This window comes from Girardinichthys multiradiatus, chromosome 12 (assembly GCF_021462225.1).
Source record: "Girardinichthys multiradiatus isolate DD_20200921_A chromosome 12, DD_fGirMul_XY1, whole genome shotgun sequence".
NCBI classification, from domain to species: domain Eukaryota; kingdom Metazoa; phylum Chordata; class Actinopteri; order Cyprinodontiformes; family Goodeidae; genus Girardinichthys; species Girardinichthys multiradiatus.
Window position 1 is genome coordinate 48928992 of NC_061805.1, and position 19005 is coordinate 48947996.

Genomic DNA, 19005 nt, shown 5'->3' on the forward strand with positions numbered 1-19005 from the left:
TTTTGCTAAAGGCTTTTTATTCAAGGAAGGAAGGAAGGAAGGAAGGAAGGAAGGAAGGAAGGAAGGTTAATCAGATTCACTGCAACTGATGTCGGGTGTAAACACAAGAAGACTTAATCCTGAAACTAAATCAAAAGGCATTTCAACCTGGAAAGACTCACAAATGAGAGAAACACAGAGATGGCAATTAGAGGAGTTTATTAGCTGATGTTTGATTTCTTGTGGCGCTCGGACCCCGATGGAAGACATGGATGCTGATAATGACATGAGCTTGAATGAACATCTTAGGGTTAGAATTAGAGAAGTCTTCCCCCTGGGATCCTGATTCTGGTGGTGGAGTGGAAGCCTGAGGAGATAAGGAAGTTGGAAGGAGCTTGAAGCCTGATGGTGGAGATGGAGTGGAGGAGGGTCGAAGCTCAGCTGAAGAGCAGGAGATTCTGCATATGAAGGTCTTTTAAAGCAAAGCCTGGAGGGATGATTGGCTGAAGAGGAATGTGGATCAGGAGCTCATTGGTTGGAGCCGAGAACGTGGTGGAGTCATTAGATGGAGCCGGAAGTGGAGGTGAGTCTTCCAAGTTGAATTTTCGTCAAAACTCCATTTCAACAGTGAGTTAATTTAAGACTCAGCACGACTTTGCAACCAGGTTATTGCATCTTTTTCTTTTTATAAATTTTACCCTAAATCACAGGTGATTAGTTGCTCTAAAGGTGGAAAATTGTCAAATTTGTGCAGAAACCTGTTGTTTTACCAGGGTGGAGTGTACACACTTGTGAGATTAACTGGTCATTGCTAATGCTGTACGCACACGTGCACGTGAGCGAGCGCACGCACACACACACACACGCACGTGCGCACACAACAAACGTAAAGGCTTGCCTACAGCCTCATTAATTCTCTTCAAGTCTTAAAACAGGATTAGTTGGCTGATTAGGAAGCCGATTATGTTTATACTGAAGAAAGAAAGAGCAGGATGAAAGTTTAATTTAGATTTTAGGTGAGATGAATGATAGATTATTATATGTAACCTCTATGAGAAAATCTTTCTCCAGACATTGATAAAAGCAGTTGAAACAGTTTGGTTTAAAAGTAGCTCTAAGAACACGCCGGTAATTTGGGAACCCTGCTTCTCTCTCCAGGCGTCCCAACAGTCCTTCAGCATGTAGGAGGAGGCTTTGCTGCTGCTTTATCACTGAGGCTCATTTATAACAAAAGGAAAAAGCAATGAGGGGTTCGCAGAATACAAAGAGATTCCTGCAGATTACCACTTTGAAGAAATACTTTGGGTATTTGGGTTCTCCAGTTTTTCTAAAAGTCTTTCAGAGGTTTTGTTTGGACTTAGCTGGTGATGCCCTCATGTTTAATCTATTAACTGAACATTTTGTTTTAAAGCCTTCTAACATTTATTCTTTCAGGGGTAAAAAAGGCTCGTAACCAGAGGGAAGAACCAGAGTTGGCCACTATTAACGTCTTGGGAATGACATATACAAGTCCTGCACAGTGGTCAGAGGGATTTTAAGCTATTCTTCTTGCAGGATAGTGGCCAGGTCACTACGTGATACTGGCGGAGGAAAACGTTTCCTGACTCGCTCCTCCAAAACACCCCAAAGTGGCTCAATAATATTTAGATCTGGTGACTGTGCAGGCCATGGGAGATGTTCAACTTCACTTTCATGTTCATCAAACCTATCTTTCACCAGTCTTGCTGTGTGTATTGGTGCATTGTCATCCTGATACCCGGCACTGCCTTCAGGATACAATGTTTGAACCATTGGATGCACATGGTCCTCAAGAATGTTTCGGTAGTCCTTGGCAGTGACGCGCCCATCTAGCACAAGTATTGGACCAAGGGAATGCCATGATATGGCAGCCCAAACCATCACTGATCCACCCCCATGTTTCATTCTGGGCATGCAACAGTCTGGGTGGTACGCTTCTTTGGGGCTTCTCCACACCGTAACTCTCCTGGATGTGGGGAAAACAGTAAAGGTAGACTCATCAGAGAACAATACATGTTTCACATTGTCCACAACCCAAGATTTGCGCTCCTTGCACCATTGAAACCAACGTTTGGCATTGACATGAGTGACCAAAGGTTTGGCTCTAGCAGCGTGTACAGGTCCTTCTCAAAATATTAGCATATTGTGATAAAGTTCATTATTTTCCATAATGTAATGATGAAAATTTAACATTCATATATTTTAGATTCATTGCACAGTAACTGAAATATTTCAGGTCTTTTATTGTCTTAATACGGATGATTTTGGCATACAGCTCATGAAAACCCAAAATTCCTATCTCACAAAATTAGCATATCATTAAAAGGGTCTCTAAACGAGCTATGAACCTAATCATCTGAATCAACGAGTTAACTCTAAACACCTGCAAAAGATTCCTGAGGCCTTTAAAACTCCCAGCCTGGTTCATCACTCAAAACCCCAATCATGGGTAAGACTGCCGACCTGACTGCTGTCCAGAAGGCCACTATTGACACCCTCAAGCAAGAGGGTAAGACACAGAAAGAAATTTCTGAACGAATAGGCTGTTCCCAGAGTGCTGTATCAAGGCACCTCAGTGGGAAGTCTGTGGGAAGGAAAAAGTGTGGCAGAAAACGCTGCACAACGAGAAGAGGTGACCGGACCCTGAGGAAGATTGTGGAGAAGGGCCGATTCCAGACCTTGGGGGACCTGCGGAAGCAGTGGACCGAGTCTGGAGTAGAAACATCCAGAGCCACCGTGCACAGGCGTGTGCAGGAAATGGGCTACAGGTGCCGCATTCCCCAGGTCAAGCCACTTTTGAACCAGAAACAGCGGCAGAAGCGCCTGACCTGGGCTACAGAGAAGCAGCACTGGACTGTTGCTCAGTGGTCCAAAGTACTTTTTTCGGATGAAAGCAAATTCTGCATGTCATTCGGAAATCAAGGTGCCAGAGTCTGGAGGAAGACTGGGGAGAAGGAAATGCCAAAATGCCAGAAGTCCAGTGTCAAGTACCCACAGTCAGTGATGGTCTGGGGTGCCGTGTCAGCTGCTGGTGTTGGTCCACTGTGTTTTATCAAGGGCAGGGTCAATGCAGCTAGCTATCAGGAGATTTTGGAGCACTTCATGCTTCCATCTGCTGAAAAGCTTTATGGAGATGAAGATTTCATTTTTCAGCACGACCTGGCACCTGCTCATAGTGCCAAAACCACTGGTAAATGGTTTACTGACCATGGTATCACTGTGCTCAATTGGCCTGCCAACTCTCCTGACCTGAACCCCATAGAGAATCTGTGGGATATTGTGAAGAGAACGTTGAGAGACTCAAGACCCAACACTCTGGATGAGCTAAAGGCTGCTATTGAAGCATCCTGGGCCTCCATAAGACCTCAGCAGTGCCACAGGCTGATTGCCTCCATGCCACGCCGCATTGAAGCAGTTATTTCTGCCAAAGGATTCCCGACCAAGTATTGAGTGCATAACTGTACATGATTATTTGAAGGTTGACGTTTTTTGTATTAAAAACACTTTTCTTTTATTGGTCGGATGAAATATGCTAATTTTGTGAGATAGGAATTTTGGGTTTTCATGAGCTGTATGCCAAAATCCTCCGTATTAAGACAATAAAAGACCTGAAATATTTCAGTTAGTGTGCAATGAATCTAAAATATATGAATGTTAAATTTTCATCATGACATTATGGAAAATAATGAACTTAATCACAATATGCTAATATTTTGAGAAGGACCTGTATATTGACCCTGTGGAGCTCCCGACGGACAGTTCTGGTGGAAACAGGAGAGTTGAGGTGCACATTTAATTCTGCCGTGATTTGGGCAGCCGTGGTTTTATGTTTTTTGGATACAATCTGGGTTAGCACCCGAACATCCCTTTCAGACAGCTTCCTCTTGCGTCCACAGTTAATCCTGTTGGATGTGGTTCGTCCTTCTTGGTGGTATGCAGACATTACCCTGGATACCGTGGCTCTTGATACATCACAAAGACTTGCTGTCTTGGTCACAGATGCGCCAGCAAGACGTGCACCAACAATTTGTCCTCTTTTGAACTCTGGTATGTCACCCATAATGTGTGCATTTCAATATTTTGAGCAAAACTGTGCTCTTACCCTGCTAATTGAACCTTCACACTCTGCTCTTACTGGTGCAATGTGCAATCAATGAAGACTGGCTACCAGGCTGGTCCAATTTAGCCATGAAACCTCCCACACTAAAATGACAGATGTTTCAGTTTCATTGTCCAACCCCTGTATATTTTGACTGATTATTGTCTTTCTCTTCAGAAAGATTCTCACCTTTTCAGAAAACAATTTCTTGGGTGAATAAAAATAATTTTATATATAAATAAAATGAATGTATGAATAATTATGGGCTTAACTGTTTAGCTTGATCGAATTTCTTTTATTTAAATTAATCTAAGACTAATTATTACCGTGACAATGATGTTTTCTACAATATATTTGTGATTTTTGAGTTTTAAACAGAATTTCAGCTACAATTTGAAATAAACACTACAGTATATTTATTAGTATACATTTATACATTTTAAGGTAAACATATTAATCTTTTATTGACGTTTTGCTCTTCATAGAGCACAAATTGAAGCAGGATGATTTGGCGATATGCTCAGCCAACCTGCAGTGAGCTCGTAGCTTAGCAACAATAATTTTCATACAGCTGCCTTAACGAGAAGAAAGGCTCTATGACTGTCTGTGTTTATTGCAACCAGACATAAACAGCTGTATCTTTTTTAATAAGCAAGGGAAAGGTGTAGAAGCCTAATTTCAGCCAGCTGACTGGAAGTGCAGCTTTGCATTACACTATAATCCATACAGTAGCTGGAGAAAAACTCTGGTCACTTCTGGCCTTTTTCTGGCACCTAACTGAAAAGGCATTTACCTCTTAGGAACATTGTGATTTATAAAAACCTTTTGGCTGTTTGTTATCAGCTGTCAGTCACAGACACACGATTACATTTAATTATCTCAGTTGAATCTGTGAAGAAGTTTGATGAACAGAAAATGGGATTTAAGACCAAACAAGGTGATTCTCAAAGCGCTTTTAGCTGAAAGCTGTGCGTCCTGTCGTAGATGTTCGGCTCTAAAGTTCTGTGTCGGTTCTGTACTGGCACAATATGCCAAAGTAAAAAAAAAAAAACAACTTTGGAAGACCTTTAGAAAGCTTCGAAAGCTGCTGTTAAAAAGTACTTAAACATTTGGAGCACAAAGGATAAAATCCTAGCTGCTTGAAAGGAAAATATAAAAAGATGAGGACTGGTTTAATACTTTTGCACAAGTATAATACCTTTGAAATCATTTGGAAGCATCAAGTTAATGGGAGAAAGTCATCTTCTTAATAAATGCAAGAAATTCATTCTAAGCCATTATGTCACATTTTTTAAACCAACAAAAAATCTCCCAACAAAAAATTAAGAATAACGAGTTACTTCAAATCTTCCACTACTGATGAAAAAATAACTGACATCTCTCAACCTGTGAGTTTGTCTCAATTGTTGCACTATAAATTGCTCTACCTGGATGTCGATCTCCACAGTGAAAGCCTCCGTTTGGCTGTACCCGTCACTGATGTAGAGGCTGAAGACATCCTGGCTGGCCTGAGGTTTATGCTGGCTGTCCTGGACGTAGAAGATGTGATCGGACACAAGGTCCTCCACAGAAAAAGGAACATCTGGAGTAACAACGTGTGAGCCCCCAACCGAGCCGCCTGCAGGTGGAGGAAACAGACGCAGTTGTCAGAGTAAAGAGCTGCACTTTAAAAAAAGAAACTGCTGTTGGAATCCCTTCAGGAATCTGGTCCCCATGTTTACAGGAAATCCTTATCAGGTAGCGTTCTGTCAGGGTCTGACGACAACATGATATAAAAAATTGTGAAACACCACCTTCCCCCTGCAGCACCAGGACTCAGCTCACTTTGAAGTCATCAAGGCCTGAGGGAGATGCTAATGTGTTGTTTTGATCTTCAGAACTTTTTCTCTTTCTACACACCCTGAAGCCTCCTTCAACACAAACACTGCCAACATGTGATATTTCGGCCTAAGAGAAGTTTTATCCAGAGCAACATTGACGCTGCATCCAAACTCTCAAAGCAATCAGTTAAGGTTCCTTAGCAAAAACACACATTTACTGCTACATTTGATAAGCAACGGCTCTTTGCAGATACAGTACAGACCAAACGTTTGGACACACCTTCTCATTCAGAGTTTTCTTTATTTTCATGACTATGACTATTGTAGCTTCACACTGAAGGCATCAAAACTATAAATTAACACATGTGGAATTATATACTGAACAAAAAAGTGTGAAACAACTGAAAATATGTCTTATATTCTAGGTTCTTCAAAGTAGCCACCTTTTGCTTTGATTACTGCTCCGCACACTCTTGGTATTCTGTTGATGAGCTTCAAGAAGTCGTCACCTGAAATGGTTTTCACTTCACAGGTCTGCCCTGTCAGGTTTAATAAGTGGGATTTCAAGCCTTATAAATGGGGTTGGGACCATCAGTTGTGTTGTGCAGGAGGTGGATTCAGTAAACAGCTAATAGTCCTACTGAATAGACTGTTAGAATGTGTATTTTGGCAAGAAAAAAGCAGCTAAGTAAAGAAAAACGAGTGGCCATCATTACTTTAAGAAATGAAGGTCAGTCAGTCCGAACAATTGGGAAAACTTTGAAAGTGTCCCCAAGTGCAGTCGCAATAACCATCAAGTGCTACAAATAAACTGGCTCACATGAGGACCGCCCCAAGAAAGGAAGACCAAGAGTCACCTCTGCTGCGGACAATAAGTTCATCCGAGTCACCAGCCTCAGAAATCGCAGGTTAACAGCAGCTCAGATTAGAGAACAGGTCAATGCCACACAGAGTTCTAGCAGCAGACACATCTCTAGAACAACTGTTAAGAGGAGACTGTGTGAATCAGGCCTTCATGGTAAAATAGCTGCTAGGAAACCACTGCTGAGGACAGGCAACAAGCAGAAGAGACTTGTTTGGGCTAAAGAACACAAGGAATGGACATCAGACCAGTGGAAATCTGTGCTTTGGTCTGATGAATCCAAGTTTGAGATCTTTGGTTCCAACCACCGTGTCTTTGTGCGGCGCAGAAGAGGTGAATGGATGGACTCTACATGCCTGGTTCCCACCGTGAAGCATGGAGGAGGAGGTGTGATGGTGTGGGGGTGTTTTGCTGGTGACACTGTTGGGGATTTATTCAAAATTGAAGGCATACTGAACCAGCATGGCTACCACAGCATCTTGCAGCGGCATGCTATTCCATCCGGTTTGCGTTTAGTTGGACCATCATTTATTTTTCAACAGGACAATGACCACAAACACACCTTCAGGCTGTGTAAGGGCTATTTGACCAAGAAGGAGAGTGATGGGGTGCTGCGCCAGATGACCTGGCCTCCACAGTCACCGGACCTGAACCCAATCGAGATGGTTTGGGGTGAGCTGGACCGCAGAGTGAAGGCAAAAGGGCCAACAAGTCCTAAACATCTCTGGGAACTCCTTCAAGACTGTTGGAAAACCATTTCAGGTGAAGCTCTTGAAGCTCATCAACAGAATGCCAAGAGTGTGCGGAGCAGTAATCAAAGCAGAAGGTGGCTACTTTGAAGAACCTAGAATATAAGACATATTTTCAGTTGTTTCACACTTTTTTGTTCAGTATATAATTCCACATGTGTTAATTCATAGTTTTGATCCCTTCAGTGTGAAACTACAATATTCATAGTCGTGAAAATAAAGAAAACTCTTTGAATGAGAAGGTGTGTCCAAACTTTTGGTCTGTACTGTATATTGCAAACCATGTGCTGCAAAAACACCTGACATAATATAAAGAATGTGATTACTAACACAAGTGGCTGAATTACGGATGGATGGATGGACAAGACAGACTGAAGTTCTTACTACTTAGTGGGTGGTTTAACCATATCTGCTTTCTTCTCAGGTAGCCTCCATCTTCGCCCTGCTGATGACTGCGGGTAAAAATGCACATCATGTGGGCGAGCGCCTCATGTGCTCAGCCTGCACATCAACATCACACCTTTCACGTTTTGTTGCTCATGTTCACACATCGACCGGCACCCCCTGTGACCTGTAGGCTGCAGAAAGCTAAAGAGCTGCTGACTGACTTTGCTGAATACCAATAAGTTACATTTCTCTCAAGCAGCCATAGAATACAATAAGCTGGGGACAACAGCACGTCTGTGCCAGCTGCTTATCTGACAACCCAGGGTTGAGACCAGGAAGCAGGGTCATAGTTTAACACTCCTCTCTGCAGCTTCTGTACTGCTACCCACCCATTACCCAATTAAGACAGTGTCTCGCCCACAACCAAAATTGAATAGATTAAAAAATAATCTAAAACGGGGAAATCAGGAAAATCTAATAAAAATAAACACAACTCAGACTAAAAAGAAAAATAAAACAATTAAATGTTGCTTACTGAACATAAGATCTCTCTCTTCAAAGACTTTGCTAGTTAGTGACTTGATTTGTGACAATCAGATTGATTTATTTTGCCCCACAGAAACCTGGCTGCAGCAAGAGGATTATGTTACTATAAATGAGTCAACTCCTACTAATTATTTAAATTTCCACATTCCTCAAAATACTGGGCGAGGAGGAAGAGTAGTAACTATCTTTCAGTCCGATTTATTGACTAGTCCCAGACCAATCAATAGCTACAACTCTTGAATATTTAATCCTTAGTTTTCCTCATCCAAATTGCAAAGCACTAAAACCTCTTCTGTTTGTTGTTTTGTACCGTCCACCAGGCCCTTACTCTCAATTTTTAGATCGGTTTTCAGACCTTTTATCTGATTTAGTGTTAAATACAGATAAAGTTATTATAGTGGGGGATTTTAACATTCATGTAGACGCTGAAAGTGATAGCCTAAATATAGCGTTTAATGCTATCTTAGACTCAATTGGCTTTGCTCAAAACATTAACAAACCTACCCACCTTTGTCTTCATTCTCTGGACCTTGTGCTGACATATGGCATTGAGTGTAAAGACATAACAATATTCTCTCATAACCCTGTCCTGTCTGACCATTTCTTAATAACCTTTGAGTTTAATTTAACCGAGTACTCCACACCTGAAAGAAAATTTAATTATAGTAGATCATTATCAGACGATGCTGTAACAACCTTTAAAGAATCTGTTCCACTTTTGATTTCCTCATTATCACAGAAAAGCACAGTGGAGGGCAATAATTTTGTTTCTTCCCCTTCACAAATTGATTCTCCTGTTCATAGTGTTACTTCATCATTGCGTGATGCATTAGACTATGCAGCCCCCTTGAAAAAGAAGGTAATCATTAATAGGAGGCTAGCTCCTTGGTTTAATTCAGAGCTGCGTACTTTAAAGCACAATGTTAGAAAATTGGAGAGAAAATGGCGCTCTACACACCTAGAGGATTCCTACGTAATCTGGAAAAATAGCCTACTGTTGTATAAAAAGACACTTCACCAAGCTAGAACAGCTTATTTCTAATCATTAATAGAAGAGAACAAGAATAATCCTAGGTTTCTCTTTAGTACAGTTGCTAAACTTACACAGAGTCATAGCTCTGTTGAGCCATCCATTCCCTTAGCTCTTAGCAGCCATGACTTTATGGGATTCTTCTTAAATAAAATTGATTCTATTAAAAAGAAAATCTTTGACATACTCCCGAAGATGATTACTTCATCGTCAGCAAGTGAGACAACATTGGAAATAACTGCAGAACCTGATTTGTGTTTGGACTGTTTTGATCCTGTGAAGCTTTCTGAGTTATCAGAAATATTAGCTTCATCTAAACCTTAAACTTGTATGTTACACCCAATACCAACCAAATTATTTAAGGAAGTGTTCCCTCTGATTACCAGCCCCATTTTAGATATGATTAATCTATCTTTAGTAAATGGATCAGAACCACAGGCTTTTAAGGTAGCTGTAATTAAACCTTTCCTTAAGAAACCTTTGCTTGATCAAGATGACTTGAAAAATTACAGACCTATATCCAATCTTCCATTTTTATCCAAAATTCTTGAGAAAATAGTTGCTAATCAAATGTGTGAACATTTTCACAGCAATGACCTGTTTGAAGAGTTTCAGTCAGGTTTCAGAGCTCATCATAGCACTGAAACAGCTCTGCTGAAAGTCACTAATGATATTCTTATGGCCTCAGATAATGGACTTGTGTCTGTTCTGGTTCTGTTAGATCTCAGTGCTGCATTTGATACAGTCGACCATAATATTCTCTTAAAAAGGCTGGAATATGCTGTAGGGATCAGGGGAACAGCGCTAGGCTGGTTTAAATCTTATTTGTCTGACAGATTCCAGTTTGTTCATGTAAATGATAAATCATCTTTAAACTCCAGGGTTAATTGTGGAGTACCACAGGGTTCAGTACTTGGGCCAATTCTCTTTACTATATATATGCTTCCAATAGGTAAAATTATCAGGCAGCATAGAATAAATTTTCACTGTTACGCTGATGACACTCAGCTTTACTTATCCGTGAATCCTGATGAGCCCAACCAGTTAGATAGACTACAAGCATATCTTGAAGACATAAAAACTTGGATGACTTTAAATTTTCTGCTTCTAAATTCAGACAAGACAGGAGTTGTCGTCTTTGGACCGGAGTCTTTCAAAAAGAAACTGCTTAGTCAATCACTTAACCTGGATGGCATTAAATTGACCTCCGGTAATGAAGTAAAAAACCTTGGTGTTATTTTTGACCAGGACATGTCATTTAAATCCCATATTAAACAGGTTTCTAGGATTTCCTTCTTTCACCTCTGGAACATTGCCAAAATTAGAAATATCCTGTCCAGGAGTGACGCTGAAAAACTAGTCCATGGATTTATTACTTCAAGGCTGGACTATTGTAATTCTTTACTATCAGGATGTCCACAAAAAGCAGTTAAAAGCCTTCAGCTGATTCAAAATGCTGCAGCAAGAGTTCTGATGAAAATTAAAAAGAGAGATCATATTTCTCCTATTTTAGCTTCCCTTCATTGGCTCCCTGTTAAATCCAGAATATAATTTAAAATTCTCCTCCTCACATATAAAGCCCTTAATGATCTAGCTCCATCATACATCAGAGATCTGATTGTTCCATATGTTCCTAATAGGGCACTTCGTTCTCAGACTGCAGGTTTACTGGTGGTTCCTAGAGTCTCTAGAAGTAGAATGGGAGGCAGATCCTTTAGTTATCAGGCTCCTCTCCTGTGGAACCAGCTCCCAGTTTTAGTCCGTGAGGCAGACACCCTGTCTACTTTTAAGGCTAGGCTTAAAACTTTCCTTTTTGATAAAGCTTATAGTTAGAGTGGCTTAGGTTATCCTGATCTATCTCTGTAGTTAAGCTGCGATAGGCTTAGGCAGCTGGAGGACATAATGACCACTTTCACCCTCTTCGCTACATTCTCACACTACTCTCCAATTTTGCATTATTTGCTGTTATTTCAGTTTTTAACTTTATGTTCTCTCTCTTTTCTCTTCCTAGAAGCTACACCTGGCCTGGCTCTGTGTCTACCTGTGACACCTTTCTGGAGAGGGTCATCATCCGAGCTTCTGCTGGCAACAACTTAATGCTCACCCTCTACAGATGATCCACATAGCCCTGTCTTTCAGTGTTTAACCCTTTCTCTCTCCTAGACATAGCTACTGACTGAGCTTCTACTGTGACTAACTCTATGTGCTATTTTTCAGACTCTAACCTTGAAAACTGGCTCAGAGTTTATCTGTTTTTTCTTTCTAGGTGAAACGACTAAAGGAGCTACATCCATTAACATTTACTTTTCCTTCCCATAGAAAGTACTCCTGGATCAGTGCTTCTTTGTTGTCTTTGTGTCTCTGCTCTGTTCTCTCAAACCCCCAGTCGGTCATGGCAGATGGCCGCTCACACTGAGCCTGGTTCTGCTGGAGGTTTCTTCCTGTTAAAAGGGAGTTTTCCCTCTCCACTGTCGCTACATGCATGCTCAGTACGAGGGATTGCTGCAAAGTCACTGTCCACTGTCTCTACATGCTCATCCAGGAGGAGGGAATGCTGCAAGTCACTGATTGGATGCAATCTGCTGGGTTTCCTTAGACAGAAAAACCTTTTATCCAATTTGAATAAATAACTGAATCTGTTCAATGGTTAGGATTAATTGGAATGTATGTACCTGACTTTTGTGAAGTGCCTTGAGATGACGTGTTGTGAATTGGCGCTATATAAATAAACTGAATTGAATTGAATTATCTGCAGCAATAGGTGTTAGGAGCCTTTGATTGTGTGCATTTATCCTTTATTAGAAGAGCAACATATAAGAACTCTCTTAGCTTACAAAATACATAACTAGCAAAACAGTGTAAGCCAAATATTTATATTTGTTTGACTCAAACTAATCTACAATAAAAAGGTTTATTTTTGGGTAGATTTGGTTAACTTGTTTAGAAACACGACACTTTAAACCTATAGATTACTAGGTTTAAAAGGAAAAATTTGACTAAATAAGAAGTTCCTTTTATGAATAAATAGGCAGTTTGTCTCTGGTATAGTTCTGCCACGGTGCCTTGCAAAGAGTCCATACAAGGCAAGCAATCTGAATTTTTACACTGTATTTTATTGGGATTTTATGTGATAAACCCACACAAAGTGATTGTGAAGTGGGAGAAAAGGGTTACATGGTTTTAAAAACATTTTATGAATAAAAATCTTAAAGGTGTGACATGAGTATTGATGACCTTTCACTGTGATTGCAGCTACAATGGTTTTGGAATATTTCTCCTCTAGCTTTGCACATCCAGAGAATGATGTTTCTGTCTGATTCCCTTTGCAGAATAGCTCAAACTCAATCAGATTAGATGGAGAGCATCTGTGAACATCCATTTTCAAGTGTTGCAACAAATTCTTTGGCTAGATTTTGACTAGGACTATGCTTTGATCTTACCCACTTCAATGTAGCTCTGTCTTTATGTTTAGGGTGGTTGTCCTGCTTAAAGGTGAATCTTCACCTCAGTCTCAAGTCTTCTGCAGCATGTAACACAAGGATTGTCCTAGATTTAGCTCCGCCCATCTTCCAATCAGCTCTAACCAGCTTTTCTCTTAATCCCCACAGCATAATGCTGCCACCACCATGTTTCAGATCGTTCGGGATGGTGTTTTTAAGTTAATGTGTACCGTTGCTGTGCAGAGAGAGTCTTCCTTCACACTTAGTTTTTGTCGCGTTTGACCAACTTGTGGACAATTTATGGCTTTGTTCTTAATGCTTTCCCTATAGGTCAGATTTGTAGAGTGCTAAGAAGACACAGTGACTCTTCTAATGCTTTCCAGCTCCTTTGTGTAGCCATCATCATGGGCCCAAAGGCTCATGTTATAAAAGTCTCCATACTACTTGCTGATTTTCAGCCCTTTGGGAATCTGTGTCAGTACTGGAGCTTTTAATTTGATTTCTTCCGCTCTGCTCTTACAGAGATACATTTCCCCTGTGAGGACAGGCTTGTTTTCATTTCAGATCACCTTTCTAATTTTCCCAATCTACTCCTCTCCTAAACAAAGGAGGAGAAAACACCAGAATATTGGAACTATAGCGTTTTCTCCATCTGTTGCCGGTTATACAGCAGCACTGATCCACAACATAATCAAGCTGTGACAGATGGCATCAGGACACATTCAACCAGCCTCGTGAATGTGCCACAATGAGAAATGTGAAAATTATTCTGAGCGACTGTTGTGATGTTGCTATATGCGCAGGCAAGTTGTTAATGGGGGGACAAACTGTTAACCCACCTCTGTTTGTGTTTTCAATGAAGCCATATTTAGGAGGGCTGACGAGCCAAACCTGCAGGTCTGTCGAGGGCGTCTGAACGTCGGATACGGTGATGTGATTGGTGGAGAGCAGCACACGGCCGCCTTCCTGGACCTGGAGAACACAGGAAACGGGTCATTTTGACCGAGTGTAGATTACGGTTACTTTGAATACCATTAAACAGGGAATAAAGATGCATATCATGAATAAACATAATTTCTATCTTTTTATTTCTTCATGAGCCTCTTGGATCGCTACATAAATTCTGGATTATTGGCACAGATAAAGATTTCTCTAAGTTTGTTTCTGATTTAACTTATTGTGCCCTTCAAAATAAATCTTAATTAGTTTTGTAAAATAAAAGTCAGCTAATGTAGAATTTCTTAAAAATTTTGAGATTGTTTTTTCTTATTCAGTTCTTCGATTTGGTCGGTTAAGGCATCGGATCGGGACGTCTCCTTGGTGCCTCCCTTTGGAGGATTTTTAACAAAAAGGGGACCCCACAGCAGGCCCAAAACCTGCTGGAGGGACTATATATCCATTCTGACCTGGGCGCCTTGGGATCCTAAACATGGATGTGGAAATTCACTCTCCAGAATGAGATGGAAAATATCGCCGTGGAGGTTATGTCTGGGTTTCCTACCTGGGAAGAAACTCCCTGGAAACCTGAGATGTCCAAAAACTGTTAGTTCCTTTAAATCAGGACCAAAACGTTACTGTTTAGAGCAGCTTTCGATCAGACAATCTGACTGATGAACTATTTGAAACATTTGTTTCTCTTTAATATCTGTATTCTAACCATATTTTCTTGCATGTTTTGATACTTTCTGGTAATGTCCTGTAGCCCTCTGTGATTGCCTCGTGTCTGAATGGTGCCATATATAAGTAATTGTTTTGCATCCGTCACCCAATCTCAGATGAGTGGGAGGAGATAAACAGATGGAAAAAAGACACATCCTGAGAAAGATTTTACGAAGCCAAAAATTTGAACTTTAATGGCATCTTACTAATGAAATACCTCCATCAGTAATTCAGAGTAAACAAGAAATATAATAATAAAAATAATAGATGCTTAGGATGGAGAATAGAGCAAAACTACATATTTTCTTAACAAATTTACCTTCCTAACAGCTAATGCTCTAAATTAAATTATTTTCAACTACACTTATATCAAATGTGTATTTTTTATATAGTTTTCAGAAATATACTCTTTGATACTCAAAGTTTGTCTTCTGTTTTGCACTATGTTATATAGTTATTTATTATTAATAGGGGATTGTTTTTGTGTATTTTTTTTACATGTTAGAAATAAACTGCTTGGCTGCTAAATAAAGTCTTATTTAGCCTAAAGTTCTGTGCAAATGTTTTAAACATGACGGCATATTTTGCAATTTGCTTAAAACCTGAAGAAAGTGGAGGACAAAAAATGACGGCTGAAAGTCCTTAACAGGACCTGAAAGATGGATCATTCTTCAGTTGATCATCTAACAGCTGTTGCGGCTTGTTAAAGCTAACCAGATGTTTTAGTGTTTTTAACTGGGAGCTTTTGCACCAGTGTGAACATGGCTGCAGATCTGCTTCTGCTCTGCATAATTTGTTGTAGCTGCAGAAAGTTTTTTTTCATTTGACTTCCCTTCTTTGGGGATTAATTAAGTTTTAATTAATTCAGTAAAACACTTTTTCCGGTTTCTCAGACCGATATCTTCGGTATTTCTCACAGATTACAATAAAACAGGAAGTAAGAGTGATTACCTTGATGCCGCCTTGCACGGTGACCACCGGCGGCTGCCTGGGCGTGGAGGTGATGGTTATTGTGCACATCTGGTTGTCAAGGCGATTGTTGTCTTCGTCATGAACAACAAAATGGAAGATGTCTGTCACCGGCTGGCTTCCCGTCTCCAATGAAGTGATGTACCTGCAAATGGAGTACCAGGTTATTTTTCTTAGATAACTAAAAAAGCTCAAAGCATGATTCAAAATTAAGCTGCTGGCTAAAAAAAGATCCTGGTTGCTTTTTACACAGAAGCATGCTTTAAATGCCAGAAAGGATTTAGTCCCCCGTTTTCTCCTCTCACTGGGACATACCTAGCAAATCCTCCACAGGGAGAAGATCAGGAAACATCCTGATTAGATGTTCAAACAACCCTAAGTGACTCCTTTTGTTGTGGCGGAGAAGCAGCAGCTCTACTCGAATGACGGAGCCTCAGGCCTCATCTCTGGCATATAGAGATATAAGGCCAGGAGCCTTATATGTCCAGAAGACCCCCCCCCCCCCCCCATGATTGTGTAGTCTACTGACCCAGTAGAGACCATTTAGAGGCCCAGGAAACCTTTGCAGGTGTTTGGTGCTTTTAAAATGTACCTGTAATGTAATATTTCCAGAGTTGCCTCATACGGTTATCAGTTGCAACATGGCATCACTGGACACTGATGAATTAGGAATAAGCTTCTCATCTCCTAACACATATTGTCACATTTGTGTTTTCAGCTCTTATTAAAGGATGAGGGATAAATAGTTCTCCTGTAATCTCCTCCTTTAGCTTTCCTGAAAAGATCCTTCAGGTAATAATTGAACTGAAATCTATACTTCCATACAATCCACCACATTCCCACCACAGTTCCTGGCTTGTCTGTTTGAGCCATACAGTCAAAACAAACACAAACTATTTGTTTGCCTGAATCTCAGAAAGGCTTATTGAATGGAAATGAGGTGTTAGCATGAAAATGTTTATGCTTTATTATTGAGCCTCTCACCAAGGACCTCACGCCCTCTAACAGCTAATATTGGAGCTCTGCTAATCGGCTTAGCTTATGCCCTCAGGCTCAGTTCATGAAAGCAAAAGGATTCGAGTCAATTCTTTTGTTTTGTGTCTTTCAGAAACATTTGATTGAAGAAATTAAACCTTTTCCTCTCCTGGTTTAAGTGGAAGAAAAAAATAATACCGGCTGAGTCGGGCTGCAACCAGAAGAGTTAATCATGACTGCAACCGCAGCCTGAAGAACCCTTAACACCATTTTATCTCCTACAAACTGAAATAAATAGCTCCTCTCTCCGTTTTGAGCAGCATCTTTATTAGAGCATCTCCGGTGCTGAAGGTCCTTAATGTTATTCCAGGAAAGTCTGTTGACTTTAGGATGAGAGCTTTTTGTTTTTGATAATGGTTTCATTGGTTGTTTTAATGGCCTTGAAAATATGTCTTTCACTTGAGGTTTGTATGATTCATATGCTTTTACAGGCATCTGGAGCTACATTAGAACAATCAGAAGGAACAAAAGTCCCTGTGAGATGTGCTCCACAGTGTAGAAACTATTAACAATGAAGTTCGGAGGAGCACTTTGGGAAAATTTAAAAAAGATTTTATACATTAAAAGGCATCAGTAACATCCTGAAAGTTTACCAGATGTTATTAATACGCTGATGGTTCCATAAATCAGTAAATCCATCATCTGAACATGTGTGCCTTTCTTACCTGATCCTGTGCAGGTTGATGTCCTCCTGGGTGAAGGATGAATACTCCCTCAGCTCCTGTGGCTCCTGCTGGGAGTAGGTCCTGGTCAGGATGCCGTACATCGGAACAGAAACCAGCTGAATGTGGATCTGATCATCAGGGGATGTGTTGTCCTGTTATCACCAAAGCACAGAGGATCTTAGTGTTGCCATTCAGTCATGACACCTCACAGGGCTTTGTAAAAGCCCTCATCCTCCCTGAACTTTTCCACATTTTGCTTTGTTACAACCACAACCTTAAATGTTGATTGTTATTGAGATTTTATGCGACAGACCAACACAGAGCAGGACTGTGAAGTGGAAGGACACAATGCAGGATTTTCAATATTGTTAGGGAATATTGGGGGTCAAACAGCATCACGAAGACCAAGGAACCCATCAGACAGGTCATGGAGAAGGTTCTGGAGAAGTTTAAAGCAATCAATCCATGTTCAGATCAATCCATCATCTGAACATGGAAAGAGGATGGACCAACTGCAGACCAACCCAGACATGGACGTCCACATAAACTGCCAACAAGGAGAGCATTATTCTGAGAAATGGCTAAAAGGTTCATCGTCACTGTGGAGGAGCTGCAGAGATCAACAGCTCAGGTTGGAGAATCTGTTAACAGCAGTTGTGCACGCCACAATCTGGAGCTCCATAAAGCCATAATCCTCTATAGTGAAACATGATGGTGGCAGCATCATGCTGTGGGGATGCTTTTCTTCAGCAGGGAAAGAGAAGCTGGTCAGAGATGATGGGAGGAGCTAAATACAAGGCAATCCTAGAAGAAAACCTTTTTGAGACTGCAGAAGACTAGAGACTGGGGTGGAGGTTCATCTTCTAGCAGGACAACGGAAGGGTTTAGATCAAAGCAGGTGTGTTAGAGTAGCCTAGTCAATGTTCATGCACTGTAAATTTGTAATTACGACTGTGACCTTGTTCAGGCCTGGCACTAACATCTGTCCTGGATGATTCAATCACACTTGGACGGCACTAAATACAGTGTGAACTCAACCAAAGGAAAGCGCACGATAATCTGAGACACTTATGTTATTAGTTCAGCAGTCTGAATGCAATCTGTCCAGGAAGTTATACTAAAACAACTGTTGTAATATATTATACTAATTATTGTATAGACTCTGCTTGCTGCAACAGCACAGACAGAAACTGCATGAAGAAGTTCAAACAGAGTGAAACTGTGATTTCTTCATTTGTTCCAGGGTTCAGGTACATAGAAATACAACACAGACAAGTTAAAAAGTTACATCCGTTTCTAAAACCTTTTACCCAGCATGCATCTCTTCTCACTCACAGTGTAGGCCAGGTGTGAGCGTCTGATGACAGTGCTGCTTTTCTCGCCCACTTCCAATGAAAGAGTAGCTGCCGGGTCTCTCTGAGGCCCGTCGCCCGCTTGGCCCAGCACCATCACTTGCACAACCGTGGTTGCCATAGAGATCCCGTCGCTGACCGAGAAGGACATGGCGTCGTCCTGGGTGGAGAGGCCAGCGTGCCGGTAGAGCAGGACTTTGTGGGTGACGTCGCTGAAGGTGAAAGTGTCACCTGGAGAGAAGGACGGGTTCTGAGTGGGTTTGTGCTGTTTTAAACTCATTTTGGGAATGAGTGTAAATATCCGACACCGATAGGCCTTCTGTCTGCAACCTGACTCAACAAAACCTAAAAACTGTCATCAGGGATAATAGAAACTTTGTTGTTCACATACAGAA

General features: G+C 41.0%; 1 protein-coding gene across 1 annotated transcript in view; it reads right to left on the reverse strand.

Annotated features, from left to right (window-relative positions):
* Positions 1-19005, reverse strand: part of fras1 (Fraser extracellular matrix complex subunit 1) — a 379704-nt gene that overhangs the window by 65377 nt on the left and 295322 nt on the right. Inside the window, exons 37-41 of the mRNA XM_047381020.1 lie at positions 18594-18841; positions 17259-17410; positions 15541-15703; positions 13770-13902; positions 5524-5714 (exon numbers count right to left, since the gene is read on the reverse strand). Coding sequence (XP_047236976.1) covers positions 5524-5714; positions 13770-13902; positions 15541-15703; positions 17259-17410; positions 18594-18841 — 887 coding nt within the window. The remainder of the gene's footprint in view (positions 1-5523; positions 5715-13769; positions 13903-15540; positions 15704-17258; positions 17411-18593; positions 18842-19005) is intronic.